Source organism: Enhydra lutris, unplaced genomic scaffold (assembly GCF_002288905.1).
Source record: "Enhydra lutris kenyoni isolate GAN:26980312 unplaced genomic scaffold, ASM228890v2 scaffoldscaffold22, whole genome shotgun sequence".
NCBI classification, from domain to species: Eukaryota; Metazoa; Chordata; class Mammalia; order Carnivora; family Mustelidae; genus Enhydra; species Enhydra lutris.
In genome coordinates this window covers 1,584,615-1,612,517 of record NW_019154106.1, presented here as the reverse complement: position 1 = coordinate 1,612,517, position 27,903 = coordinate 1,584,615, and the positions used below count along the sequence as shown (strand labels likewise).

The window sequence follows — 27,903 nt, the reverse complement described above, 5'->3', positions numbered from 1 at the left end:
CCCCCAAACTCCTCGGATTGGGGAAATTTCTCTCTCTATTTCCCCAGCACACTTGGCCCGGCAACGTGTCCGCCAGGACGTGGGCAGTGCTGCTCCCGCGTCCAGGAAAACGACTGGGCATTGCCCCCAGTTTCCCCCAAATTTGGGCATTGTCCCCGGGTCTTCCAACGGACTGGGCGTTGCCCCCGGACACTGGGGACTGCCCCCGGGGTCCCGCTCACCTCCAGCAGCGTCCACCGCCGCCGCACAGCTCTCGCTCGCTGCCTCGGCTCCTCGCGCGCCCGCGGACGCAGCTTCCCGCCTCCAGCCTCCAGCTTTGCGGTGAGCTCCCCGCCGCCTCCGCGGCCCCAGCCCGCTTCCTGGTCCGCCCCACCACAGTCCCGCCGGGGCTGGCGCCCGCCTCGGGCGGCCGCCGGGGCCACCAGGACCGGGCGCGGAAGCCTGCTGAGGGCTTGCGGCTCGGCGGCCGCGCTCTCCGGGACCTGGCGCCCCGAAACCTGAGTCGCTTTCGTTTGCTCTTTCAAAGATCACAGTCGTGGGGAAGGCGCCTCGGTGGCCCCAAAGCGGGGAGGGCCGGGCGCTGGGTCGGAGGGACGCCGAGGAGAGGCGCACCCCGTTCGGGCGACGCAGCGCCTCCAAGTCCGCGGGTCAAGGGACTTGGGGAGGCGCGCGCCGAGCGCGGGCGCAGTGATTGATGGCGGAGAGAGGGGGCGAGCCTGCACGGGCTTCCGCCGGCGGCGGCCCCTTCCCCTCGGAGAGGCGCGGGTGGCCCCGGCGCCGAGGGCCGGGCGGGGCGCCGGGCCTTGTGCGTGGTTTTGACTTGGTAAAAATCAAGACTTCTTACGTCGTCCAAACTCTCCAGGAGATGGTTTCCCCAGACCCCCAAATTATCGTGGTAGCCCCCGGGGCTGAACCCGACTCTACGGAAGTCCAACGCACTGAGGACGGGGGAATCATTATCCGGATATTTTGGGTGGGTCCCAAAGGCGAGCTGCTCACGCGAACCCCGGTGAGTTTGGTCACGCAGGTAGGATTTGAGCGCTGTTTCCCGCCCTGCTCTTCTCTCCCGGGCCAGGCGCAGACTCGGCAGGCCCCACGGCTGGCCCCCGCTCGGGCCTGGCCGGGCCGGCCCTCCCCGGGAACCGCACCTGGCGGCCACCGCGGCTACACCCCGGCTCCCGCGCGGCACCGGGGGGCGCTCGGGCTCCGGCTGCCGCGACTTCAGGCGCCGCGCCTGCTCGGGCAGGTGGCGGCTGCGCGCCCTGCCCGCGCCCGGGAATTCCTCCTTCCCCTACAGCTACCCGCGGGACTCGGGGACCCCAGATCCGGCGCGGAACCACCTGCGCCCTCACTCTCGATCGGGCGCCCCCGCCGCATAGTCCCCGGCCGGCGCTAGGGCCCGGGACACCGCCCACCTTTCTCGCTTCGCGCCCCTGGCGCGCGCAAGCCTAGAAACCCCCGGTTCCCGGGAACCCGAAAGGGGGGGCCCAACACTTTAGAACGGAGACTCGGGATTTCTTGCGCGTTCGGCCGCTCCCCGCCCCCAACCCAATCTTGCCGCGAGCACCGCACAGCCCCCCCCCCCCCCCCCCCCCCCCCCCGGGGCCCCCCCGCCCCTGGCCCCCCTCCCTGCTCGAGCTGCGGGGGCGGTCCGGAGGGCGGGGCCAGCGCCCGGAGGGCGCCCATTGGCGCGGGCGCGGGGCCAGCGGGGCCCGAGCGGGCGCCACGCCGCGGGGTAGCGCGGCTATAAGAGCCGGGCGTTGGCGCCCGCAGTTCGCCTGCTCTCCGGCGGAGCTGCGTGAGGCCAGGCCGGCCCCCGGCCCCCCCCTTCCGGCCGCCCCCGCCTCCTGGCCCACGCCCGCCCGCGCTCGGCCCGCCAGCGCCTCCACCCGGCCGGCGGTCCCGCGTCGTCGCCGCCCGCCGCCACGCTGCTGACTCCCGCCTTGGGCGCCGTCGGCGGGGCCGCGCTCCGCCGGGCCTGCGGATCCCCGCCGCCTCCTCTTCCATCTACCTCAACGCCCTCCCCGCTTCGCCCGAGGAGGCGGTCCCCCCCGCAGGCAGTCCGGCTCGCAGGCCGCCGGCGTTGTCATCCCCCGCGCTGTCCCCAGCCCTCCCCGGCGCGCGGCCCTCCGCTCCCCTCCTCGCCGCGTCCCGAGCGGCTCGGCGCCGCCACCGCCACCGCCACCCCCCTCCCAGGGCCCGGGCTCGCGACGGCAGAGGGCTCCGTCGGCCCAATCCGAGCTGGGCGCCCGCGGCCCGGGACGCCCTCCACTCCGCCCCCCTCAGCACCTTCCCCGGCCCTCGACGTTGCGCGCTGCCCTCGCTTCTCTGTGCTCCCCCCGTCCCCTCTCCGGCCTCTGGTCCCGGCGCCCGCGCTCTCTTCTCCCGCAGCCTGCCCTTGGCTCCCTCCCGCCCCCCCCAGCTCCTCGCCTCCAGCTCCCTCCCCCTCCACGCCCGCCCTCTCGCCTAGCCGTCCCGAAGTGGATTAATTATACGCTTTCTGTTTCTCTGTGCGCTGTTCTCCCCCGCTGCGAGCCTGCCCGCCTCTCTCTGTCCTCTCTCCCTCTCACCCTCTCTTTGGCCCCCCCCTTTCACGTTCTCTCTGTGTCTCCCACTATCTCTGCCCCCCTCTATCCTTGATACAACAGCTGACCTCATTTCCCGATACCCTTTCCCCCCCTAAAAGTACAACATCTGGCCCGCCCCAGCCCGCAGACAGCCCGCCCTCCCCAAACAATCAGACGAGTCCCCCCCCCCAAAAAAAGCCATCCCCCCGTTCTGCCCCGTCGCACATTCGGCCCCCGCGACCCGGCCAGAGCGGCGCTGGCAGAGGAGTGTCCGGCAGGAGGGCCAACGCCCGCTGTTCGGTTTGCGATACGCAGCAGGGAGGTGGGCGGCAGCTGCGCCGGCTTCCAGGTAAGCGGCGTGCGGGGCGGCCGGGTGGGGAGAGGGGCCGGCGCAGGCCCAGGGTGGGGGGCTGTGGGTCCCGCTCCCCGTCGCCCAGCCCGCGCTCTCCCCTGCGCCGCCAAAGTGGAGGGGGGGTGGGTGGGTAGGGGCTTCGGGAAGTGCAGGGGAGGTGTGAGCTGTCTGCAAAGGCGACTTCCTGGTCGGTTTGTGGGTGCAGGGGGGTGTTGCGGAGAGGCTGCGGTACGTTGCCGTGTGGGGGAGGGCCCTGTCCCCCAGAGTGTTGGGTAATGAGGAGGGGCGCAAGGCTCAGAAACCCACCCTGGTATGTTGACTCGGTGCCAGCAAGACTGAAGGAGGAAAACGGGGTGGGCGGGGCCAGGATGGAAGAGGGGGCGAGCTGGCGAAAGGCTCATGCGAGGCGCCACATTTGCAGCTGGCCCCCCCCACCCGCGCTCCCCCTTTCCCTGTCCCCAGCATTTCCACCCAAGAATCTGGGGAGAGGGGCTGGTTGGAAGCTCAGAAGGGCAGGAGTGTGCAGCCCCCAGAGAGTATGTGCCCCGGCCCAGTGGGCAGATGGAACTTTCCATACAAGGAGGTGTAAAGCAGCCCCCCTCCCTAATCTCCCCGCCCCCCCCCCACGTTGCCTTGTGCCTAGATGGGCTGGGGGTGCAGGATGAGCCCCCACCCCCACCCCAGGGCACTTCGCAGAGGGATGGTCCAGGGCTAGCTGTTGGGGGTGCAGGAGGGATGGGACTGGCTGGGAGGACGGAGGGGCGGGAGCAAAGGGGGCGGGGGGAGTGGTCAGCAGGGAGAGGGGTGGGGGGTAGGGTGGAGCCCAGGCGGGGAGGAGCCGGCTCAGACATAAAAGCCGGAGCACTGACCAGCCTGCAAACTGGACATTGGCTTCTCCTGTGAGGCAGCCTTCCAGCTTCCTCCTCCTCCTCCTCCTCCTCCTCCACCAGTCCCAGCAAGCCTCCTGTCCAGCTGCAGGTAACCAGGGCTGTTGAGCCGAGGACCCCTCTGCCCTCCGGCTCCGGCCTGCCTGCCTGCTGATGGCCCCTGGGCCTCAGCCCCTCCACCCCTCCTCCCTGCTTCTACCCTTCTCACCCCTACCGTCCCTCCTCCCGGGCTTGCTTACCTGGCCCATAGCTCTGCCTGCCTCGTGCCTCTCCTGCCTCTCTCCTGCCTCTCTGGTGGTGGGGCCTGGGCTCTCCGTGGGTGCTCTGGACCGACCCCGCACTGGAGTGGCCAGGCTTGCGGAAGGACGCAGCAGCCGCTCGGCCGGCGCCCAGTCGTTAGCTGGCCAAATTGTTCTTAGAATTTGGAAGGGGGCAGCAGTGGGGGCAGCCTGGGAGCCTGGCTGGGGCCAGGCCAGGGCAGGGGGAGGTGAGCAGGCTGGCACTCCAGGTCCTAATGGGGATCTGGCCACTGGTCTTCCCGAGTTTCAGCGGGATCGCACTCCCTCCTTATCCCCCTCCTCTCCTGCATGATTTAAGGCATCAGAAGTTCCCTGGGCCTAGCATGTCACAGCCAGGTACCCGGCTGGGAAGGGCCATGCTGCCGGGACCCCTGTGCCCACCGGTGTGGAGCCTGGGAAGGGCGCCTGTGGGCAGGCATCAGGTGCTGGTGGGCTCAAAGGCTCTGGGCTGTGACTCTCGCCCCAGAAGGGGTTTGTACCTGGGCCAGTGGAGGGCCGGCTGGGGCCGCCTGCCTGGAGGTGGAGGCGTTTCCACTTTCCGGAGGGAGCAGGGGCCGCTCACTGAGTATCTGAGAGAGCCTGAGGTCCTTCCTGAGCCCCCAACCCTGAAAGGACCTGGTTAACCCTTGCCCGGGTCCTGCAGCTGCACAGCCCGGGGCAGGGGGTGTGTCCTTCCAGATTGGGCCCCGAGGACCTAGTGTCCAGCCTCCAGGTGGCCTGACCTGTTCCCTCTGGCTCCTAGGGTGGGGTTTGGTACCCCAGTGGGGAGAGGGTCTGGTGATCCCGAGGGACCTCGAGGCCCTGGGTGGTGTGATGCCAGCCCTGCAGTGGGGGCTTTTAGCCTTTGTTTTGGGGTGTCCAGGGCAGCCTGGAGGGGAGACTGAGCCATTCAGGAGAACAAGGCCCCTGGGAATGTGGTTGGCACCCAGGGTAACCAGGGATCCTTGACCTGAGGTTTGCTCAGCCACAGACTGGGAGGGTGGGGGAGGGGGGAGGGGTGGGACTGCACTCCCCCCACCCCCGCAGGACCCCCTGCTGCTTGTTGGGGGCGCGGCCCTCTGGGATGCACATGCTCTGTGGGGGGGTGGGGCTGTCTGCCATCTTGGCTGATGCTGGGAGGTCCAAGGAGTGGCCACTGCCTTGTGCTGGCCCCGCCCCCATGACTTCATAGGACAGAAGCCAGGTTCAGTGTCCAGCACTGGCCCCTGCAGCTCCGGGTGTGGCCGAGCCCCTGCCGTGGTGACATGGGGAGGATCACCCCCACGTGAAATTGCTGGCCAGCACTTGGTGCCTATCAGAGATGGGCTTCACACACATGCACTGGACCTCGGGGCTGCCGCGCACCCCGCCTTGGGCAGGGAGAGCACGTGTGATTTCTGTAATTAAAGCGGTCACGTTGAGGACCTAAACCGAGCTAAACGGACCTGGGAATCACGAGATGGCTAGGCTGGTGTCTCCATCGGGGGGCGGGGGGCAAGGGCAGGCAGGGCGGGTGGGCTCAGGCCTTTTCTCTCCGCCCCCAGATGCCGATGGGGGTCCCGATGGGGAAGTCGATGCTGGTGCTGCTGACCTTCTTGGCCTTGGCCTCGTGCTGCTTTGCTGCTTACCGCCCCAGTGAGACCCTGTGCGGCGGGGAGCTGGTGGACACCCTCCAGTTTGTCTGTGGGGACCGCGGCTTTTACTTCAGTAAGTAGCTCAGCGTGCGGTGGGGCAAGGGGGAGGGCACATACAGCAGGTGCTCCGTAAATGCTGGAGTCTTCCACAGCATTTCCTAGATGCCCATGGACACCCTCCAGGATGCCTGGCGTGGGGGAGACCAGGCAGAGGGAAGCCACTGCTGAGGGTTGACCCCAGGCTCTCTTGCTCTGAGACTTCATGAGCCCAACTGCGTCCACATTTATTGGGCACCTGCTGTGTGCCTGGGTAGCGCTCACGTCCCCTGATTTTCCCGCAGCATGACTCAAAGTAGAACACTCTCCTCCCAGAAAGGGTGGTGCCTGCGTGGGGTGGGGGGCAGAGCCTGGCAGGGTGGGCTGGATGGGGTGGGGCAGGGGGCAGGCCCCAGCAGGGAGGAGGGCTTGCGGGCAGTGCCGGGAGCACTGAAGTCCCCCCTCCCCGACCTTTCCATGGTGCCTGACATTTTGACAGTGGGACTATCTGATTTAAAGTTAGATAAAATGGGTTGAAGACCAGTGAACACAGAAGCATGTGTGGCATGTCCCACAGGCTGGGGGAGCTCAGCTCCCCCTGGGCACAAGGGGGAGGAGAGGAGAGCCTGCCCACACAGTGGCACTGAGGGAGGGGACATGGACCTGAGTTCTGGACTACCATGTGTGGTGCCCACCTGCTGGCCCAAGGGCTCTGGGGCTGCTCCTCCTGCTTCTCTCTTGATTTTCAACACCCCCCCCCCCCCCCCCGCAGGCTTTCCCTGACGCCTCTGCTTCTCCTTGCCCATCTCTCTGTGGGACCCCGGTTGGAGGTGGCCCCTCCCTCAGGGATGTGGGTCCTTGCCCTCGCCCCCCAGAAAGCTGGGCCTCCGTTTCTCATCTATAGGATGGGACGGGGGAGTGCTCATGCAGATAATGGGACGACCCTGAAGGTGGGGTGGGGGCGGGGCGTGTGACTGGGGTGAGTTGGTCAGACCCAGCCCTCCTCACGGGGCCTCCCCCCTGGAGTCTCTACTTACCCACAGATGCCAGCCTGGGGATCTCAACGCTTCTCTCTGCAAAGGTCTCCTGCTCTCTCCTTGCCCGCCCTGGCCTCGGCTGTGCCCTTTCTCGCGCCTGCCTTGTTTGGGGGCAGGAGGGTCTGGTGCCCAGGGAGTGGGTCCCCTGCTGGGAGGGCCGGGCCTAGCCCCCGCCCGTGGGACCTCCTCCCCAGGGCGCCTGCCCTCGGACTCTTCCTCGCAGCCGACCTTGGAGCCTGAGCAGCGGAGGGACGGGGAGGACGGGAGGAAAGGAGGACGTGGTTTCATGTAGGTCCTCACTCCTCCCCTCCCGTCTTCCTCGTCTTCTCCCAAGCCTGCGGCGTCTCGAGGGCTGCGGGCCGCCCAGGCTCCTGCTCTGTTGGGGGGTGGCACTTGCGCCCCAGCCTGGCCTCCGAGACGGGACCCTGTGCCCCCCAGCATGGGGGCTGGACCCCTTGTGGGCGGCCCCCCGAGCCGGGCTCACACCGGCACATTTTCCCCACCTCCCTGGGCAGTGGGACCAGGAGGCTGTGTCCACCTTCCACGCGAGCAGGGAGGCAGCAAGAGGCCAGGGGCTGGTCCTGGAGCACACGCACCCCCACTTCCACTCCTGTCCTTCCTGGGCACCCCGCCTGCCCGCTGTCTCCCCCTTCCTCCACGAGGCTGGCTGCCGCTGCAGGGACCCCCGCCGGCTGGTTCTCCTCTTCTCCTGCCCCCTCTCCGGGGTGGCCACCGGCCAGAGGCCAGCTCCGGGCGTGGGGACCGTGTGGGCCGGTGCTCAAGTGCGGCTCTCCTTCCCCCTGTGGGACTTCCAGGCAGGCCGGCAAGCCGCGTGAGCCGCCGCAGCAGCCGTGGCATCGTGGAAGAATGCTGTTTCCGCAGTTGTGACCTGGCCCTTCTGGAGACCTACTGTGCCACCCCCGCCAAGTCCGAGAGGGACGTGTCGACCCCTCCGACCGTGCTTCCGGTAAGAGGGGACCCGGCCTCGGGGTGCAGGGTGTCTCCTCGGCGTTGGGGGACTAGGGCCCGCAGCGCGGCTGGTGGACACCCACCGGAGGGTGAGCGTTGAGCCCCGTGGGGCCCCCCACAAGCTGTGCGCCCCCTGACTGGCCCTTTCCTCCTTCAGGACAACTTCCCCAGATACCCCGTGGGCAAGTTCTTCCAATATGACACCTGGAAGCAGTCCGCCCAACGACTGCGCAGGGGCCTGCCTGCCCTCCTGCGCGCCCGCCGGGGTCGCATGCTTGCCAAGGAGCTCGAGGCGTTCAGAGAGGCCAAGCGTCATCGTCCGCTGATCGCCCTGCCCACCCACGACCCCGCAGCCCACGGGGGCGCCTCTCCAGAGGCCTCCGGCAATCAGAAGTGAGCCAAAATGTCGCGTAATTCTGCAAGATGGCACCGTCCACCTGGTGCCCTCCTCCTGGCCAGGGGCTGTTCCACCAGGCCCCGCCTCTGACCCCTCTCGGGATCGCATTCCCTCTGCGGGCTCCCCCAGCCCCGGCCCCCGCGCCCCAACCTCCCCACGTCAGGCTCTTCTCTCCTTGGCCCTCTCCATTGGGCTGAGGAGACTCTAGCAACATCTCTAGAAATGTGCAAACTCATTTGGCTTTAAACATCCCCCCAAATTACCCCCAAATTACCCCCAAATTGTGTAACCGAAAAACCGACACTACGAACCCCTAACTCTCCCTCCCTCGTACATACAGGTGAGTCCCCTTAAGACGAATTGGCTTTTTAGAAACACCAGGAACGTTAATTAGCTTAAAAAAAAAACCCTAAAATTATCAATTGGCTAAAAAAAAAAAAATACTAGAACTGAATTGGCTTAGAAGCAATCGTGAAAGAATTAGCCCCCCCCTTCTCTTCCCAGGGACCTCGAGTCAGATTGGCCGTGACTCAGGCATCCCCTCCAGGAGAAAGGAGGGGACCCCAGATCTGCAGGTGGGCACGTCCGGGTCCGCAGCCGGCTCCCGTCTCCTCAGGCCGAACTCTGGTCGCGCCGTGGGGAGAATTGGGCGTCCGCAAACCAGCAAAGCCCAGACTCGTTCCTCGCTCTGCTTCCCATCCCTAAAGTCACCATGGAGCTAGAGGGGGTTCCCGGGGAGACCGAAGGAGGGGAGAACAGAACATGAACGCCGAAATTTGTAAAAATCAACTTTATTGGCACAGATCCCCAGACACCCTAAAATCCATCCTCCAAAATCTACATGCCCTCAAATTCGACATCTCAGTTTCCACCCTAAAAAACACCCACACCCGCAGGCACCCCTGCAGACACCCCTACACGCATGCACACACACAACCTCACACACGCTCACGCACAGATGCACACACACTCACACGCGCACACACGCTTCCACACATATGCACACGCACACCCTCACGCACGCATACATGCACGCAGATGGGTGAGCCCGGCACCGTGCAGTCTGTGTTCTTGTCACAGACCTTTCCCTGACTTGCTCATTGGTGAGGTTTTCATGTCCTGTGCTCCCCTCCTGACTCCTGGGATACGCTCCTTGGGTGGGAGAGGGGTGGTCCATCTTCGGTGCAGGAAGTGGCGTTTCCCACGGTCCCCGCGGGGTGAGCCGGTACCCCCAGGCCCCACCAGCATCTGTGCCCCCACCATCATGCGGAGCGAGGACTGGGTTTGGCCTGACTAGAGGCGGCTGTAGCCGAGCAGAGACCAAGACGTGCCCTACCCCGGAGCCTGACCCCCTAGGTGCGCTCCTTTGAGGAACATCTGGGACCCCCAGCACACCTAGGGACCATCCTTGCCGGCCTTCTGGGGGCTCTCAGAAATGAGGGCCCCCCAGGAGGTCGGCAACGATGGTGGGGAGTGTGGGAAGTCTGGCGGTTGGAGGGGCGGGTGGGGGGCAGTGGGGGCTGGGTGGGGGGATGCTCGGCAGGAGGAAGTGGTCCCGCGAGGTTTGGAGGACGATAGTCAGGAGTCACAGCGCAGAATTACAGACCCAATGAGGAACCCAAATTTACGCCAATTGATCTATTCCCCCCTTTAATTGGTATCTCCTGGGGCTTTTTCCTTTTTTTTTTTTTTTTGATCCCTCCTTAGCTTTTTACGCGCTCACACACCAAATTAAACGTACTCCCGTCCCACGTAACAGGGGAGCAGAGACAAAGTAGTGCCACACAAGCCGCCACCACCACGGCCGCCGCGGCCAAGCCGCACGTCCTGCTCGCCGCCATTTATCGTCCCGATTTGGTTTTGTTTTTATCTGTCCCTGTCGCTTGGGTTGAGTCGAGAGTGGGGCCTCCGTGGGGCGCTGGCCACTGGGCCCCACGGAGAAGCCCGAGGGAAAGGAGCGGGCCGCTGCCCAGCCTGGCCTTCGGGGACAGTGGCTGGCCCCCGGAGGTCCTGAGGGGCGGAGGAGGGGGTGGGGAGGCGTCTCCTCGGTGTCCGGAAGGTGCTCGGAGGCCATCAGGAAGGGGCCCCCGGCCGGTCCCGGCTGGCTGGGGGGGGAAGGGGCCACAGGTGTGTGAGTTGGGCTCCATCGGGCTGGAGCAGGTGGCCGCCTTCCGTGCACTTGGGGGGCCCTCCCCTCGCCCCTCGGTGACAGCTTGCCCGCCTGCTCAGCACCCTGTCTTGTCCCCAGGAGGCTCAGAGCTCTGCAGGGCTTCCGGGGGTCTAGGCAGGGTGAGGTTGGGGAGTCGGGGAGGTCAGGAGGGTGCAGGCCCCGCAGAGCGGGAGAGCTGCGACGGCGGTCTGTCGACGGGGGTTGCTCGGGCCCCGAGGCCCACGGGTCTGGCGGTACCGAACCAGCCACCATCTCGGCGCCTAGGGCTGTGGCAGGGATCCAGGCGGCTGGGAGGTTTACCTCACCCCCGCTTTTGCCCCCAGTTCAGCCCCCCTGCACGACAGCCTGACTAGCATTCTAGAGGCCCGAGGCTTCTGGGCCCCAGTAGCGGGGCTGGCATGACCCTGGGGGCGGTACGTGTCAGCCCACCAGTGGCTCAGAGGGGCCTTCGGCAGGCGTCCCGGGAATGGGCCATTCGGAACATTGGACAGAGCTGAAAAGAGCCAAATTGTAATTGGGACGCGGACAGATTGGCCTGAGATCCAAAAAGACTCGGAGGCACCCCAAATTTCCTGCCCATCCTGCCGGACACCCATCCCACCCAGTGTTACCTTCTGCCTCTCGTGGGGTGGGCGCTCCAGGGCCGTCTGCCGACGCTCCCCTGTGTCCCCCAGCAAGCAGCTCCCGCAGGGTCCCCAACCATCCCGACCCGGGCCCCCATCTGACTTCCCGAGCCCCGACTGTGGCTGTCCATTTTCTCTCCCCCCTCAACTGTCTTCAGCGGGACCTCCTCTTGGGTCCCCCCCACCATCGCCTGAAGACCCCCCACGTGCCCCGCACCGAATGTCACCTCACCCACTGTCGCGGTCCATCTGGCAGTGGCCGTGCGGGCCTCCACTCGACCCCTTTAACATGCTGATATTTCTGGCAAAATTCATTGCTTGGGTTTTGTCTTTAACATTTATCGCTCGCAATCCCAATAAAGCATTCAAATTTACCTGGTTCCGAGTCCTCTGCTCTTTCACGCGCCTGTGGGGTCAGGTGGGGGGATGGGGGCACCAGGGGTTTCGGGCTCTGCTGCCTCAGGGGACGCGCGGCCAGGGAGGACAGCCCGAGAGCCTGCACCCTCTCAGCAGTGACTGCGGCCGCCTGCTTGGGGCCAGCGGCTCTGGGACAATCTCAGGCACCAAGTCCTCAAACACTGGGGTGCCCTGTGGCAGCAGGGCCTCCGGGACATGGTTTTCAGGAGAAGTGAAGCGCCTTCACTGTCAATCCCAGGGACAGGGGTGGGTGCCGGGGGCCCACCAGGTCCGGGAAGGTTCCGGAAACTAGCTGTGGCTAGAGATGGGGATTCGTGTCACCTGCCTGGTTGTGCACACAGACACGCTCAGCCTCCTCAGGTGGAGGCTACAGCAGACAGCCCCTCCGTTCCTCAGCCCTGCACCCCCCAGGCTGGCCTCTGTGAGGCTCGAGGCTTGAACTGACTGCTTCCCGCCCTGCCGCGCAGGCCCCGGGTCTGCAGGGGCACCGTGGTGGGTAGAGGGGTGGTGGGCTGGGCAGCATTCAGCGGCAGGCCCAGAGCTCTCTCTGGGTGGGAGGAAGGCCTCCCACCCTGAACCCCATCTTTCTTTCTATTTCTAGTATTTTCTGTTTCCTGGCCTGGTGCTGGCCACAACAGGCTCGAAGCCAGGCCTCTGAGAGCCTGGGTGGTATCGTCTCAGGTCCTGGCCATGTTGCCCATGCTCGCTGCGCTGAAAACTCCAAGCGGGGTGACTGGGGGGCTGCCTGGAGGAGGCAGGGTCAGCGTCCGAGGGTGAGGGAAAGAGCCAGTTGGATAGGGACACCGTGCCCATCGTCGGGCAGACTGAGGCTGATAGCGGTGAGGCTGGGGGCTCCGGGAGGGGGCCCCAGCAGTATGGCACAGCCTGCAATAGACCCCCCTCCACCCAGGTCTCCCCACCCTGGAGACCAGGTCTGGGTGTTTCTCTCCCCAGCCTCATGCACGCTCTGCCCCCGAAGGTCCACAGAGCCCTGCCTGGCTCCCCTCCTGGGGTCCTTGGGTGCTGGACTCAGGGTCCCCTTTCCTCCCAGCTCTGGGCAAGCCATGCCCTCCCCAGCTGCCCCCACCTGCCATACCAGCACCGTCCCTCAACAGCCTCCTCTCCGCACTGCAGTGCAGCCCACCCACACCCCTGCGTGTGCTGGCTTTCCCCAAGACCCTCCCCTGCCGCCCTGCCTGAGCTCCTACAGCTCTGCCAATTAGCGTCTGACCTCGCTGCACCCCCAGGGTGGACGCTGCCCTCACCCCGCTCTGCCTGGGCGGCCCAGCTGGGCTTGGTGCCCTTTCTCTGCTCTGTAAACCCCCAGCTCACTCCTGAGGGCTCCTTCCTTCCTTCACCCGTGCAGGCGATCACCCCCATTTTGAGGGCACCCCAGGCTCAGTGTCATGGAGGGAATGTTGGAGCGCTCTTTGAAACAGACGGGTCTCGGAGAAAATCATTTTGGAGTGCAGGCCTGAAGGCGGTGGGAGGCGTGGGGTTCTCCTGGAGGGAGTGGGGAGAGGGGCCTCCCTCTGGGGAGAGTCCAGGGCAGGAATGAAGGCAGTATAGGCTATTGCCACTCATGCAACAAACATTTACTGATTCCTGTGGGGCTGGGCTGAATGGTGTTCCTCCAAAATACCACAGGTCCAGATCCGCATCCCAGCCCTGGAGCCTGTGAACGCAGCCTTGTTTGGAAGAGGGTTCTCCGTGGGGGTCAGGGAGGGACAACTCACCCGAATTAGGGTGAGCCTCAGCCCAAACACGGGTGTCCCTGGGACAGGAGGGAAGGGGCGGGCACGTGGGGGAGGGGTGGAGGAGGCAGGAGGGAGCCCCCCCGAGGCTGGCAGGGGGCTTGGCCCTGGGACCCCTGCATTTCAGTCTGGAGAGCTGACTTTGGACTCCGGCCTCCAGAATAGGGAGAGAATGGATTCCGTACTTCGAACGGCCCAGTTTGTGGTCACTTAGGAAAATTACGTGAGGAGACCCCTGCTCTGCCCTAGATCCTGTTCCTGGCACTGAGGCCACCATGGAGGTGGCCACTGGGGAGAAAAGCAGGTGCCGTGCCTGTCCCGGAGGACCCTCGGGTCTGCGGTCCCACCAGCCCAGGCTGCACCCAGTTCCTCCCTCCGCTGGCGACCACATGGGCCTTGGGTGGTCTTTGAAACCACCAGAGCGGGCCCACTTCTTCCAAGTCCTCACGGGGACCCCCAGGCCTGGGTGGACTCCCAAGCGTGTTTCTGCCTCGGGACCTTGGCATGGGCTGCCCCTGCCTGTGCCACTTTCCCGACCGTCGGTCTCCTTACTGTGAACTCTGTGGACTTGCACTCCCCTTGGGGAAGCCCGTACCCAGCGCCCTCTCACCAGGGCGATCAGGCTTGCGTGTCCCCCCACTATGCGCTTGACGCAGTGGGTGACACTGAAGGCTGACTGTGAGTGGTGGGCAGGAGAGGGGCTGTTTGCTGAGCTGGAGACACAGACTAACTTTCTGGGCGCCTGAACCCACTTGGGTCTCCTCTGGGCATTCTCACGGAGCTGCGAAGTGGCCTCTGCCATGGCCTATCCAGCCCTCTCGCTGTCCTGCAGACCCTCACCCGCTCCAGGGTCCCCTGCCCTGCCCCCCTAACAATTCAGTCCGTGGACAAATCCATAGAGTCTTCCACAGGCTCTGCCAGCCGGAAGGGTGCCACTCTCGCCTTAGGACCCTCCATGGCTCCCATGGCCCACAGGGCTGAGTGCAAACCACAGACCAAGCTTTCTCTGGGCCTTCAGCCCCGGCCCCCTACAGTTCTTCTGTCCTTCGGCGACCCCCACCCCCACCCCATTCCACAGGCCCCTCCTCCTTCACACGGGCTAGATGCTCTCGCCTGGGCCGCTGGGCGTCTGCTCTGACCCTGAGCACCCCTGCCAGCACACTCCAACCGCACAGCCACCTCCACCTGCCGCCGCCGGACGAGCTGGGCAGACACAGGTGCGCCGTCGTGGCCGCCCGCGGCGGGGTGCTCCCCTACCCTGTCACAGCGCAGAGCTGGCCAGGAAAGCCCTGGAGAGTGCCGTGAAGGCTCCGGCACACCGCCTTTGGGGGTCCCCGCCGCAGACTGCCAGCATCTCCTTCCTAGAGGCTTCCTCGCCTCGGCCCGCCTGCCTGGCTCTGGCCCCTGGGCCTCATCCCCAGCAACCTGCGTCCACCCGCCCGGCTGGCCGCAGCTCCCGGGGTCCCTGCTCCTCCCTGCCTGGGCCTGGCGCTCGGCTGGTGCTCCCTCCCAGGTGTAGCCAGATCACGGGCCCTAGGACAGGCCGTCCGGGGGGCGGGTGTGGGGACCCGGCCTCTACCTGCCCAGCCCCTCTGGCCCGGGTGGGCGGTGGCCTTGGGCCTCCTAGCGCAGCCCTCAGCCTCTCTCCCTGCTCCCAGCCCCAGCCAGCCCAGGCCTCAGCCGGCCAGAAACCGAAGAGAAAATGCCTGTTTATGCCAGTTACGCCGAAAGCAAAACAGTTTGTGGTTTGTGACCCAAATTTTTTGCCTTTTTTTTCAGAACATAACAAAGCTGAAGACAACTCCCTCCCCCTGCCCCCCCAGGCAGACAGAAACGATCTGTTTACACTGGCCGCAAACATTCCTGCCCGCCGGCCGGCCCTCTCCCCTAGGCCGTGCCCGCAGCGCTGAGCCCTGGAAGGGGCGCTGGGCCTGGTGAGGGGGAGACCGGAGGGGCCACAGGCCGGGTCCAGGTGCTGCTGATTGGACCGTCCTGGGGCCAGGAGGATCGGGGTGTCTGTGTGTCTGGTTGGAGGGGCTTCCCCGGCAGCCCTGGGCGGGGAGGAGCCTGGATGCGTCCTGTATGTTTCCTCCAATGCTCCCCCACTGCGCCCGCATCTGCCCCCAGCCCCAGGCTCCCACCCCTTCTCACAGACACCGGGTCCCTGGGCCGTCACCCCTCTCCCCGCCTTCCACCCTGCTCTTTCCTGTCCTGATGCCCAAGGCCCGTATCCCCTGGCCCAGCTCGGCCATGGAGCCCAGGAGGAGTGGACGGGTGGGCCCGTCCCCTGCCCCTGGAGCTGGCACCCACAGGCTGGGTAGGTGCGGTGACAGGTGTAGAGCCCATGATTGCAGCCCAGACAGGAGGAAAACAAGGTGGGGCTCCTTCTCCCAGGACTCGGTGGGGCCAGGCGCACACTGGGAGCCCAGTGGTGGGGCCAGGCAGGCCTATGAGGTCCCTGGCCAGGAGAAGGGACTAGGCCCTTGTCCCATTCAGACCATCCTCAGGCCTGTCATATTCCTCTGGGGAGCCCTGAGTGCCCTGCAGCCTCACCAGTCCCGTCCTCTTGCCTTCTCCCTGCTCTTTCCCTCACATCTCCTTTCTGTCTTGGCTCCTTTCTGAGTGCTTGCTCTGGCCAGTGCCCCAGGTTGGGTACTATAGAACCAGAGCCCAAGAAGAGGGAGTCTTGTGGGCAAGGACTCCAATATTACGGGGGCACATCCTCAGACTCACTAGTGGGGATGAAGCAAAGGTGTCCCAGCAGCTCCCACACCTGAGGAAGACAGCCAGACCGCCTCTGGATGGCACGCAGGGGCTAGCCGGATGTGGAGGGCTGGAAGGGCATTATAGGTGGAGGGAACAACAGCACGGCAGCGTTGGCATGACCCGTGTTTCTGCATGAGCAAGGCCCAGATCTGGGGGCATGGAGAAGGACACAAAGGCACACAGCGGCCACAGATCCCCAGGCCCTGAGTGCTGAGCCAAGAAGTTGAACTTGACTGTGGGAGAGCTCGGGGCAGCAGGGAAGGGTCTTTGAGGGGAGAGGGAGCCACTCCAATGTGCGTTCCAGAAAGATGGTCCAAGCCTGGGTCAGCTGAAGCCGGAGGGTTAACAGAAGTCCCTGCACGTGTGCCCTGGCGTGTGTGTTGGGGGTGCTGCATCTCACCCCTCCCCCAGCCCCCGGGGGCAGGTCCCAGCTCCCCAGTGTGGGGGTGGGGGTGGGCAAAGCAGCCCATCCCGCTGCAGGTCCTGGACAGAACCCCGTGCTGCTCCTGTGAGGCTGGCAACCCCACCCCCTTGCCTGGCCAGAGCATCACTTTGGAAGGTCTGGCCTGTACCTCTGCTTCCCTCTCCCCTCCTTGTCATCCCTGGCCTCCCCTCGATCAAGAACAGATGTGCCTCTGGAACAGGAATTCTAGCTATTTGGTTAACCAGTCACTCAAGGGACTTTCTGATAAGGCGATTTGGTTCTCAGCAGAGCCAGGGAGGGGGAGGAGTGAGGACAGGGACTCCCGCCCCCACCTTCCTTGCCCCCGGGGCTCTGGGATGCTCCCAGCCAAGGTCTCCCCACCCGCTGGCAGCTCTGAGGAAGACAGGTTTTCCAGGCCTCCAGTGGTGCTGAGGTGTCCCGGCAGGTGGGGGGTGGGCCGAGGCTGCCAGCAGTCTCCCACTCCCTGGACCTGGATGTGGCCAAGCTCCACCCGCCACAGCACCAGCACGAGAGCTCGCTGCCTGGCATCTGTCCGTCCGTCCTTCATCATTCACCCAGCCAACAAGGCCGGGGAGCCACAGAGATGAGGAAGACCCCATTGCTGCCATCAGGGCAATCAGACCATCACTGTGAAGAGGGAGGCCACTGTGTCAGCCTAAAGACACACCATGAGACACAGAGAACACATTTTCCAAATCTTTCCCAACATGGGTGGGGGCACGACCCCATGGGGCTCCTCTCCCCGGGCCCGGTGTCCTCTTCCCTTCCAGGCTGCCCCAACAAACCACAGCTGACTCCCTGCTTAGGCAGGCCCAACGGTGGGCCAGCCCTGTTTGAGCCTGGGAGGTGGTGGTCCCGGGAACTAGCCCCTCAGATCTGCCATTTGGGGTCCCTGGTTTCCCAGAACCCAGCACAGCATCTGGTCTCATTCTACTCCATACGCAGCCACAGACGGTTGGGACTGCCCTGACGCTTTCTTTGGTTTTCCAGAACTTAAGCCCTTGGCTCATATCTCCCAGGCATGAACCACAATACCCATCCCAGTACCTGGTACAGAGTAGAGACTCAGGGTAGGCTTCATGAACAGACAGACGGATGGAAGGCGGTTGGGTAGATATACATATGTATATGGGTACTTACACGTGTGTATGTGTGTACAGACAGGTGGATGTGTGCAGGAGTGGACGGAGGGGTAGGCAGAAGTAGGGATGGACACATGGATGGATGGCTATGTAGACGGGTACATGGCAACTACAGGGAAACAGATACCTACCTGTGTGGTTGCTCGAGATTGTCCTGGAGGGAAATGAGGAAGGAGAACAGAGAGACTGAAATGTATTGAATGTCCATCCTCATAGAAATTCTATGTGCTGATTCAGATTATAATACATCCTGCTTTTAGAGAATGGAACATAACATCAGTTGAAAGATATTTGTGGATTAAATGAAAGATTTATCAATTTGTGGATTAAATTAAAGATTATATTAAAGACCATTGTGGATTAAAAGCCCCAGGTTGTGGACTAAAAATCCTAAAATCCTACCTCAGAAAAAGGCACAGGGCCCAGAGAGTTTTACAGGCAAGGCTTTTGGTTTTGTTTCTTTCTTTTTTTCTTTCTTTCTTTTTTTTTTTTTTTAATGCTCAAGACCATTCTTCTGCAAAATGTTTCAAGCATAGAATATGGACACAATTCCGATTCATTTTCTGTGTCCGTGTAACCCTGATCCCAAGGCCTGATCATGATAGCGCAGAACGCGGAGAAACCGCAGACCAAGTTCACATGTGAAGATGGAAGCACAAATTATAAAGAGAAGAATTAGCAAATTAAACCCAGCCGTGTATTGAATTAAAGTAATAATATACCATGACCAAGCAGAGTTTACTTCCAAGAATGCAAGGATGACTCAACATGAAGAAATCCGTTAATATCATTGTGTTTGTAGGCCAAAAGAAGAAAAACCATATGATGAACTGATAGGTGCCAAAAACATATTTAATAAAGTCTAACATGCACTCCCAGTTATAAAATGTGTTTCACAGGCTCAGAATAAAAAGAAACTTCCTTAACATGAGAGAATATCAATGGCTTGCCCCGCCATCCTCTGTCCGAGCCTGCTTCCTGTCACCCTCCAAGAGGACCCTCTTCATCGACCAGGAGCGTTCCTGCAGTGGTCGTCAATAGACACTTTTTTCTTTTTTGGATGTGACCCCTCAGGAGCTTCTGCTGCTGCTGACCCCACCCTCACCCCCATCCTGAAACTCCTCTGGGTTCCAAGCATGGAGAATGTTTCCTGGACGAGGTGTTTCCGAAAAATCAGCGTCCCTGCCGACAACAACCTTAAACCCTGGACAACGAATGAACAAACAACTCCCCAAGGGCTCTAGAGAGTTGGCAAAGCAGGGTAGTCACAAAACGGTGCAGACATCTGAAATCCCCAGAGAAACCCTGCTGGAAGGTCACTGGAGACTAAGATGGGAATCCCCAAGAGAAGCAGAGATGGGGGCATCCCAAATTGTATGCATACACTCAGCTCGAGTTGCTGGCGTGGGGCAGACGGAAGGCAGTCTGGATGGAGATCTGAGCCACCTCTTGGACCACATGGGGCAGAGTCCGCGGTTGGAGCCTGATCGAGCTAACAGCTCAAACAAACACATCGGCACTCTGTAGAGAAATGCTGCACACCCATGGTCCGTGCCATGGAATGTTCGCCGAGTCTGGGGTGCAGCATGAAATTACACAGCATGGGTGAGGGCCAGGAACAGGTGTTCCCCCTCCCCAAGGGAAAAGACAATTAATCAAGGCCGACTCTGAGGGATGGGATGTTGGAGTTATCAGACAGAGTCTTTGAAGGAGATACGATAGCCCCGGCCACCAATGGAGATAAAGGAAAACATAGTCACAATGAATGAAAAGACAGGATTCTGGCAGACAGATCGCAAATGTTAAAAATGTCCCGATGGACAATTTGAGCTGAAGAGTACAATCTCTGAGACAAACAAAATCTACTGGATGAGGTGAGTGTCAGAACAGGGACGGGACAGTCTGTGAACTCAGAGATCAGTCAAAAGGAGCTACTCGGTGTGAGGAAGAGGGAGAGGCTCGAACGCGGAGTGGAGTCATGGTCACATGGGGGCTGGCGGGGGGGATGGTAGTCTCGGAGGGGAGGAGTGGGAGCAGCAAAACACTTAAGAAGTAGGGACTAGAAATCTCCCAAATGGAAGAAAAACGTAACAGATTCAGGAAGTTCAGTGCAAGCCAAGGAGGCTCAGTCCAGAGCATGACAAGCTGATGAAAACGAACGTTAAAAAGGAAAATCCAAAGAGGAGAAAACAGAACTTCGTGCGGTGGGAACCAAGGTGCCTCACCTGGAGCCGTGGGGGCCGGCAGACAGCGGGACAACGTTCTTTTGGAACACGTTTTCCTTGTGCTCCTGTGGCCACTGGGTCCACTCTCCCTGTCTTCTTGGTGTGGTGCTATCTGTTCTGTTCTGTTTTTCTGACTCCCCTTGGTGGGGTGTTGCCGAGCCTTGTTCCGACCCGGCGTCCCCTCTCCTCCCTTCCCTAGACTTCTCCCCACGTGGAGGGCCACCATGCCACAGTGCTAGCAATCACACACAGCATCCTGGACAGCCCCAGTCATGGACCTCTGGCTCCCCTCACCTGCGGCCAGGGGCGTGGATTCCACATCCCCTCCGTTCCAAACCTGAGCTGCCTCCAGGGTTCCCCGTCTCAACTAGTGACCCTCCTGGCCATGTAGTTGTCCCAGCCAGAGTCCTGGGGGCTGGAAAGCCCATCGCTCTTCCCTCACACTCCTAGAGGTCTGTTGTCTGCTCTGTCTTCCTCCCTCCACGGTGGCCTTCAGGCAAGAATTTCTAGGGGCTGGGTGCCGCTCTGGGCTATGCGTGCCAGCACTCACTCCTTGGACGTGGAACCTGTATCCCCATTTCGCAGATGGCCCACCGAGGAAGAAGGGTGCCTGCAATGGCCATTGGTGGCTCTCAAGTGCCCCTCATCAGGCCTGGGCTGGGCACGGAAGGGCCGCCTGGCAGGCTGCCTGCCCCGGGAGCTCACCGTCTGGAGGGAAAGCCTGACAGCTAGCGAGGCGTTTAATGAGTCGATTACATAATGACGGGCTGCAGAGAGTAACAGGGCTCACGGCAGTCTGCGTCCACCCTCCCCACGCCCCTGAGGCCCAGAGGCGGGTTCGGTTCTCCTGCTACCCTGGACCAAGACGAGACCTGTTTGTGGGCCCATCTCTTTGGGCAGTCCTAGACTCGGCTCCCAGATATCTCCCCTCTGGCCTCAGGGAGCAGGTGCAACGGGATAGCTCCCCTCTTTTCCTGCGCCGGGCCGGACGGCCTCAGAGACACACAGCCAGTCAGCCTCGTGCTGAGCTGAGGCCAAGGAGAGCTCTTTCCAGCCTGGAGCCTTCGGGCATCAGCTCGGCACCCCTATACTGGGGGTCACCCCATGACCCCAGGACAGCCCTGTGGGCCTTTGTGGTGGGGGGATGAGGTCAGCTCTCTGGACCCGACCAGGTCTGGCCTCGCCTCCAGTTCTGAGCGACTTCCTGCCTCGGAGGCAGACGTGAGCCCCTGTGTGCCGAGTGACAGTGAGCTTCCTGTTTCCCCATCTCTGGGCGCAGAGGGACCTCTGAGCCCACCGTCCCGCATGCTCCCCACCACCTGGGACCCGGATGGGATCTCCAGCCCCATGGTTAAGGTGAGACCCAGCCCAGAGCACGAGGGCAGGGAAGCTCGAGGTCGCTCCGGGGGCCCTGCTGGGAGACCCGCTGGCCCCTCCTGCCCCCCGGGGAAACTGCCAGCAGCTCAGAGGTGAGTGTGCGTGCAGAGGGAGGGAGGCGCGTGCCCCTGCGTCCAGGCTCCCGTCTCCTCTGTGTTACGGGGCAGGCAGGGCGGAAGGAGTCGTGACAGTGGTGCCCGCCCGGCAGGCCCGCCCGCGCCCGGTGTGGGCCGGGCCAGGCCCCGTCTGTGCTCTCGGCTGGACGGAGGCTCTCCCGCCGCGGCCAGGCCCCGTCCACTTGCATCACTCAGGTCCCGGCCAGCGTGCCCGGGAGATGCCCTGCGGTTCAGTGACGAGGGGCGGGCGCTCTGCGTGTTCCCGTCCGGCAGAGACGGGGCGAGAGTGGGGATGTTGGCCGGCGCCGCTTGCCAGAGCCACTTTCAGGCCTGGCCGGATGCCAGCTCCCTGAAGGAGAAGGGGGCGGCTTCGGGGCGGCTTTGGCAGGCAGCCTTCGATCCCTTTCCTGGCCGGGGGGCTCCCAGGAGAGGAAAGCCCTGGGGCTCAAGGCCCTTAATCCTGGCCAGGCCTGCCCACTGTGAGTTCCATGGAAACCCTTACACCGGCCTGGGCTTTCAGGGCTGATTCCCAGTGACATTCGAGGAAGTTCGTTAGGGAGTGCTGGGCACAGGCGGGCGGGAGCTTGGGGCAAGGCCCGTCACGGCGCAGAGCCGCACCCCCACCGTGCTCTGCCTGTGACCAGCGGACTGGCGAAGGTTTGGCTCTCAGCGGTTCACCAGGGGCTCAGGAGAATTCCCGGAACCGAAGGAATCCCGCTGTTGCCCCGTCTGAGGTAAAGGGGCTTATGGGGTGGCAACGGGGCCACGAGACAGACTTTGGGGGGTACTCGCAGCCCTGGCCCCAAAGGGCTGTCCAACACAAGACTGTCCTGGGGGAAAGGGGGCCCAGGGGACAGTCACACCCTGGGCGGGGGTAGCCAGGAGGATTCAGGGTGCTGAAGGGGCCCTGGGAGGCTAGTTCCTCTAGGCCAGGCTGGTCAGGGAGGGCTCCCTGGAAGAGGAAAGACTTGGAGAAGGAGAAGTGAATTGGGAGGAAGGTGTGGTAGAGAAGAGGGTGGGTCTACGGCGGGGGGCGGGGGGCTTGAGGCGGCTCTTCCAGCAGGACTCCTTACACGGGTAGGGGAGTTTGGCTGGGCTCAGGGCTGTGGCGGGGCTGGAGCCGGGTGCCCCAGCTTGGGAGTTTGTGCCCCAAGCCAGAGCTGCAGAGCTGGGACCCAGCCCAGCAGCCCGGTACACTTAAGAATCCCTTGATGAGGGGCGCCCGGGGGCACGGTTGGTTAAGCACCCGACTCTTGATTTTGGCTCAGGTCCATGCGCTGGGCGTGGAGCCCCCTTGAGATCCTCTTTCTCCCTCCGTCCCTCTCCCCTGTACCCGCATGTGTGCGGGCGTGCGCTCTGTCTCTCGGTCTCTAAGAAGAAAGAACTTTCTCAGTGAAGCTGAGGTTTTTGTCTGTTCCAAGAACTCAGGGCCTGGCAGACCTCTTCAGCGTCCCGCGTGGGGCGGGGTCCCGCTGGGGAGGAGCGCGGTGTCGGCAGTGGGAGAGGCTCGCAGTGGCCAGTGGCCGCAGCGGAGAGGTACTCACCGCCCCGTGCTTGGGGAACGAAGTGTCCCCTCCCCTCCAGGAAAAGCAGCCAGGTTGGGGGGGCGGGGGGGCTCTCCAATCTCCTTGGAGCTTCTGAGCAAAAAGCAGAACTTTGGGAAACTGGCGTCTGGGATGAGAAGCCGGACCCGTGGGATCTCATCTATAATAACCCTTTCGTTTTGCAGACTTTCAGATTTGCAGACAAATCGCAAAGGAACGATCGAGCTCCAAAACCCCCTCCCGTGAGCACCTCCGCCCCCCGACACATTTGCGACCCCTTCCGGGGCCAGTGAGGGTCTCTGCCGTAGATTCCACGACGGGTCCGTTCTTGTCCTCTTTCCGCTCTGGTCCCCAGCCCCATACTGCTCTCCTCGCCCTGTCTCCTGGTCTTCTGCACAGGTGGGCTTCCCTGGGACAGGGACCCGAGGGGGCATCATTGTGGCCTCAGGCCCCAGATTGCATCTCGCTTTAAAGAAACCACGACTCGTCGGGTTTTGGTGTGGTATCCGAAGGAAAATCCCCGTGCATCCAGAAGGCCGCGGGAACACGCCAACTCCCTCGGCCGTGTCCTCCTACTCTTGGTGCCCGGGGACCGAGGGACGCGTCGCCAATGCCCGCACGGGAACCCTTGTCTCCTGCCTGCCATGGGGCTTTGTGGGGTGTAGAGCCCTGCCTGCCATTCTCTCTGAACTCGTTTTGTTTTGAAAACTATAGTTATTTTTTATGAAAAATAATTTATGTTCATACGTAGTATCTGATTATTTTTTTTTGCTTTTAATTTATTTAAACCCGTTTTTAATTTCTGAAATGTAAATGTAAAAAAAGTTAATGTCTTCGTTTTAACTTGTGTGTGCAAATCCTCGCAGCTGCAAACCCACGTCCCCACGAGCTCTTCAGGCCCTCACTAACATGGAGGGCTGGAACGGGACCCCAGGGCGGGAAGGACGGAGAACGGAGGTCACGCAGGCTCGGCATGGGTGCAGCCAGCGCTGGGTCCAGCCCCCGGCCCGATTCGAAGCCATCCGCCAAGGGTAAAACCAGCTCAGCTTTATGGGAAAATTGCAGGGGACTGTGCGGGGAATTCCCTTATACTCCCCCACCACGCACACACACGTGAGTGCACACGTGCATACCTGCGTTTGCACATGCATGCACACACATTTCCTACTAACGTTAAGCAATATTCCACCGTCCGGAGGTCCCTGTTCATCCATCCACCCACCGAAGGGCGTGTTGGCGGCGTCCCCGAGCCGGCACTCCAGAGCAAAGCCACCAGAAACATCTGTGTACGGGTTTCCGCGTGGAGATAGGTCTTCTCCCTAAATTCCTATTTCAAATTACGGATGAGTTATCCCAGAATGATTTTTAAGGCAATTCCTCTCTGTCCCTTTGTTGGAAGGGCTTTTTGGGTTGTAGGCTGTTGTTTTAAATTCATAATGTTCTCTTCTCTGAAGTCTTGATGCTGTTTGTACAAACATTTGGGTCTGTTACAAGACTTCGTTTGCTCCCCGGAGCTACAGCTCCTCTCTGCACGGCTTCATTAGGGTGTCCCTGTGTGCGACACGTTCTCACGGTCGACCGGCCTGGCCGAACCCCTCTGTGCTCCTGTTGGAGGTCACCGTTGTGGGTGATCCTGGACCTGGACTTGTCTCCCGGACCCGGCTGACAGAGACCCTTCCTCCCCAGGCATCAGTGGGGAGAAGTCAGGGCTCCCATCCAGGGAGGCTTTGACGTGCCCCACCACCACTCTGACCCTGAGATGCGAGACAGGGGTTGGGCCCCTGCAGGCACCTGCATCGGGCCAGGGGCCGGGAGCTCTGGTGGCCTGGCGTGGGCGCAGGAGCTGTCGCAGTCCGGAGATCCCGAAGCCTGCTGCCGGTGCAGGGCCTCCTGGAGCCTCGGGCAGGTGCTGTCGCCGCAGAAGAGCCCGGATGCCTCACTGGCTCCCTGACATCGCCTGGGCCTGGAGGGGGGACCCCAGCTCCCAGGCACCCGCAGGCCTTGCCCCCGAGACGGGGGGTCTCGGAGCAGCCTCTTGGGTCTGCTACTTTGCAGCTGGAGTGCAGCAGACGTCCGGAAGCACGCCTGCCTCTGTGCCCGTACTCGGCCCGCCCCGAGTGCGTCCGTCCTGTCCCCGCTCAGCGCCCCACAGAACCGCCCGGAGCCTCCCTTTCTGAGCACCAGCCGCGTGCTGAGCACTGAGCGCTGAGCCTGGGGGCTCCAGCCCCACCGTCCAGCGTGCCGTCCCAACACGGGGGACCCCGGCCCATGTCTCTGTGGAGCTTTGAGGGGGGCTGTGGGGGACAGGCCTCTGTGTGTGAACCTTTCCTTGTGCTCTCCCATTGACAGGGAGCTCACTGCTGCCTGCCAGCCCCCGAACCATGCTATCCTCCTGGGCCCCCACCTGCCCCCTCCTCAAACCAGACAGGGTCCCCCATGAGGGCTGGGCCGAGCCTGCCTGCTCCCAGCTGAGCAGCCGAGTCCCCTCTGAAGTGCCCCCTTGGCCTGTCGCAACATTTTCCCCTGCAGTGCTCTAGGAAGGGGCCTGACGAGACAGCTCTGACCCTGCCGGGACCCCAGGGCCACGGAGGGCAGAAGTGCACGTCTTCCTGGCCCACAGCTGAATCTGCCCGTGGAGGACAGGCAAGTTGGTGGACTCTCGGGAGCAGTCAGCCTCGTGGACCCCAGCTGGCTCTACCGACCCTGGGTCCCGCCGGGCTTGTGGGGGGCCTGCCCTGGACCCGCCCAGCGTCCCGCCACGCCTTGCCCACCCCTCTCCCGCCCCCACAAGGAACCCTGCTTCAACTCACGGGCTCTTGGGCGGAGCACGGCAGCCCACACGGGGCGACCGAACCCCCAGAGTAGTGAGTGGGCCACGCGCCAGGATCCCGTCTGCCTCGGACACACCCCAGTCTCCTCCGGCCAGGCTTGAGCCCGGGGTCCCGCCTGACGGGCTCCTCAAGGACCCGAGCAGCCCACCCAGCTGAGGGCCTGGCTGTCTCTAGGGGCCCAGGCCCTGGGGACCCCAGCCCAGCCCTCGTGCTTGGGGAAAACCAGCTGCTTCCTGTTTGTGTCCGTGATTCGCTTGTTTTCCTGCCCAGCGGTCGAGGGTCGAGGGTCTGAACGCCCAGCGAGCCTGGCGCTCCCCCTCGTTGTGGGGCCTGCTGTTCCGAGGAGAAACTTAATCACTTTGTTTTCTTGGTTTAGATTTTGCTTTTTAATAAAAAAATGACCCCGCTCAGCGCTGGCCCCGCGGCCCTAAAAGGCGTCACTTTCAAACAGCTCCGCAGGGCCAGCCAGGAGCTCCTGGGGCAGGGCGGTGGGGCCAAGGCAGTCGGTGATCTGGGGCCTGTCGCTGGCGTCCAGGGAAGCTGGAGGGCAAGGCCGGGGGCAGCTGCCCCCTCTGTCCTCCTGCGTAGCCAGCAGGACCCCAGCCACAGGTCGGCACTGGGAGCAGCGCCCTCAGATGCCAGGTGGGCCCAGGGAGGGCAAGAGCCTGAGGGCCTTCAGCTGGCGGGGGGGGGGGGGGGGGGGGGGGGGGGGGGGACATGGCTGCTGATCCGGAGGACTTCCAGGCCAGCCCCTCGCGCCTTCCCTCCCTCCCTCCGTCCCTTCCTCCCCTCCCTCCCTCCGTCCCTTCCTCCCCCCTCTCTCCTTCCCTTCCTCTCCCAGGGGTTGAGTCCAGGAAAGGTAGGGGACAGCCCCTGGCATCCCCCTATGTCCCCTAGCACTCGTCCCTTAGAGGTCTCGGCCTCTGGGCCTGAGGTCCTGCGATCTCCATTGCGGGTCTCCTCCTGGCTGGGGTGGAGTGGGGCGGCTGCCCAGGGAGCGCCCCGGTGCCTTCCTCGGCCTCCTGCCAGTGCCGGACTTGCCCCTCCCTGGGACGGGTGGATCTGCAGGAGCGGAGTGGTGGGACTGGGGGAGGAGGGGGCCGCAGTCGCAGACGCTTGTCCAGGAGGCACTGGAGTCAGGGCCCAGCGGGCGCCCCAGCACCCTCTCAGAGTCCCTGGCGTGTCCTGCTCCCAGCACGCGGGGCCCGGGCTCGCCGCAGGGTCGGGGAGAGGTGAGCCCTTCTCGGGGACAGATGCAGAGTGGGGGATGTCTGTGGAGGGCGCTCAGGAGGGAACCAGATGATGTGGGTTGGCACTGGGCGGGCTTAGACAAGGGAGCAAGGAAGGAGGGACAAGGAGTCTCGGAGCCCTGGTCGCACACCGGACCAGCCGCCCGGGGCTCAGGAGCGGGGCCGGTGGGCTTAGCTGCGGGGCCGACAGCTCATCCCATCAGGGTCTCGTCCTGCGTGGACCCCGTGCAGACCCCATCCTCTCTCAACACTGGACACTCAGTCGGGGCGAGAGCCCCAGGACGCACAGCAGCTTGTGGTGGAGCCTCGCAGGGAGGTGACACCAAGAGGCCAAAGAGGAGGTAACCAGACCCCGTTGCGGCGGGGCCGCTGTTGGCCATTTACCGGAGCCGGGGCAGGGCTGCCCAGGGCTCCTAGGGTCGGGGCCTGTCGGGCAAGAGCCGCTGGGAAGCCTGCGGCACGGCTCGGAGGGTGAAGGGCCTGTGAGTGCAGGGGTGGAGACCCTGTTTCCACGGAGGTCTGGGTGCTCCTCACGGAGGCAGACTGTGGAGGGCAAGGGCTGGGCGCAGGCTAAACAGAAGGGTGCTGGAGATGAAGGAAGTGGGAGGTCAGGGTCAAGGCTAGAGCAGGGTATGTCCATGCATCCATCCTCTGTCCTTCTGTGACTCTGTCCATCGTCTCTGCATCCATCCCTCCATCCCCCCATCCATTCATCTACCCAGCATCCCTCCCTCCCTCCCTCTAGCCATCATTGACCCAGACATCCCTTCTTCCATCCCTTCCTCCCTCCCCCAGCCACCCCTCCCCCATCCACCCATCATCCCTCCCTCCGTCAACCAACCACCATCCGCTCATCCATCCATCATGGCTTCCTCCCTCCCTCCCTCCCCCTCCATCCCCCCACCGCCCATCTCTCATTCTGGAACCAGAACCCCCGTGGACCTCTGGGGAGAGTGCAGTGGCAGGGAGCTGGGGCAGTGTGGGGTCTCTGGGCCGTGGTCAGAAGGTGGCGGGAGCAGGGAGGGGGCCTGGAGGACTGTCCGGAACTGGCCCAGTGAGGGCCCAGGGAGCTCTGAGAAGCGTGTG

The 27,903-nt window shown here is 63.3% G+C and overlaps 1 protein-coding gene across 2 annotated transcripts; it reads left to right on the top strand.

Annotated features, from left to right (window-relative positions):
• Positions 1-865: 865 nt before the first annotated feature.
• Positions 866-8,487, top strand: LOC111150034 (insulin like growth factor 2). Of its 2 annotated transcripts, none has more exons than XM_022507354.1 (4): positions 866-1,027; positions 5,629-5,791; positions 7,607-7,758; positions 7,918-8,478. In XM_022507354.1, exons 1-4 carry the CDS (start codon positions 866-868, stop codon positions 8,155-8,157), a joined length of 717 nt encoding a protein of 238 aa, XP_022363062.1. In that variant the 3' UTR covers positions 8,158-8,478. The 2 variants fall into 2 exon arrangements, with proteins under 2 accessions (XP_022363062.1, XP_022363063.1); XM_022507355.1 differs by lacking the exon at positions 866-1,027 and adding an exon at positions 3,807-3,897 and having other exon boundaries at positions 7,918-8,487.
• The last annotated feature ends 19,416 nt before the right edge of the window (positions 8,488-27,903 follow it).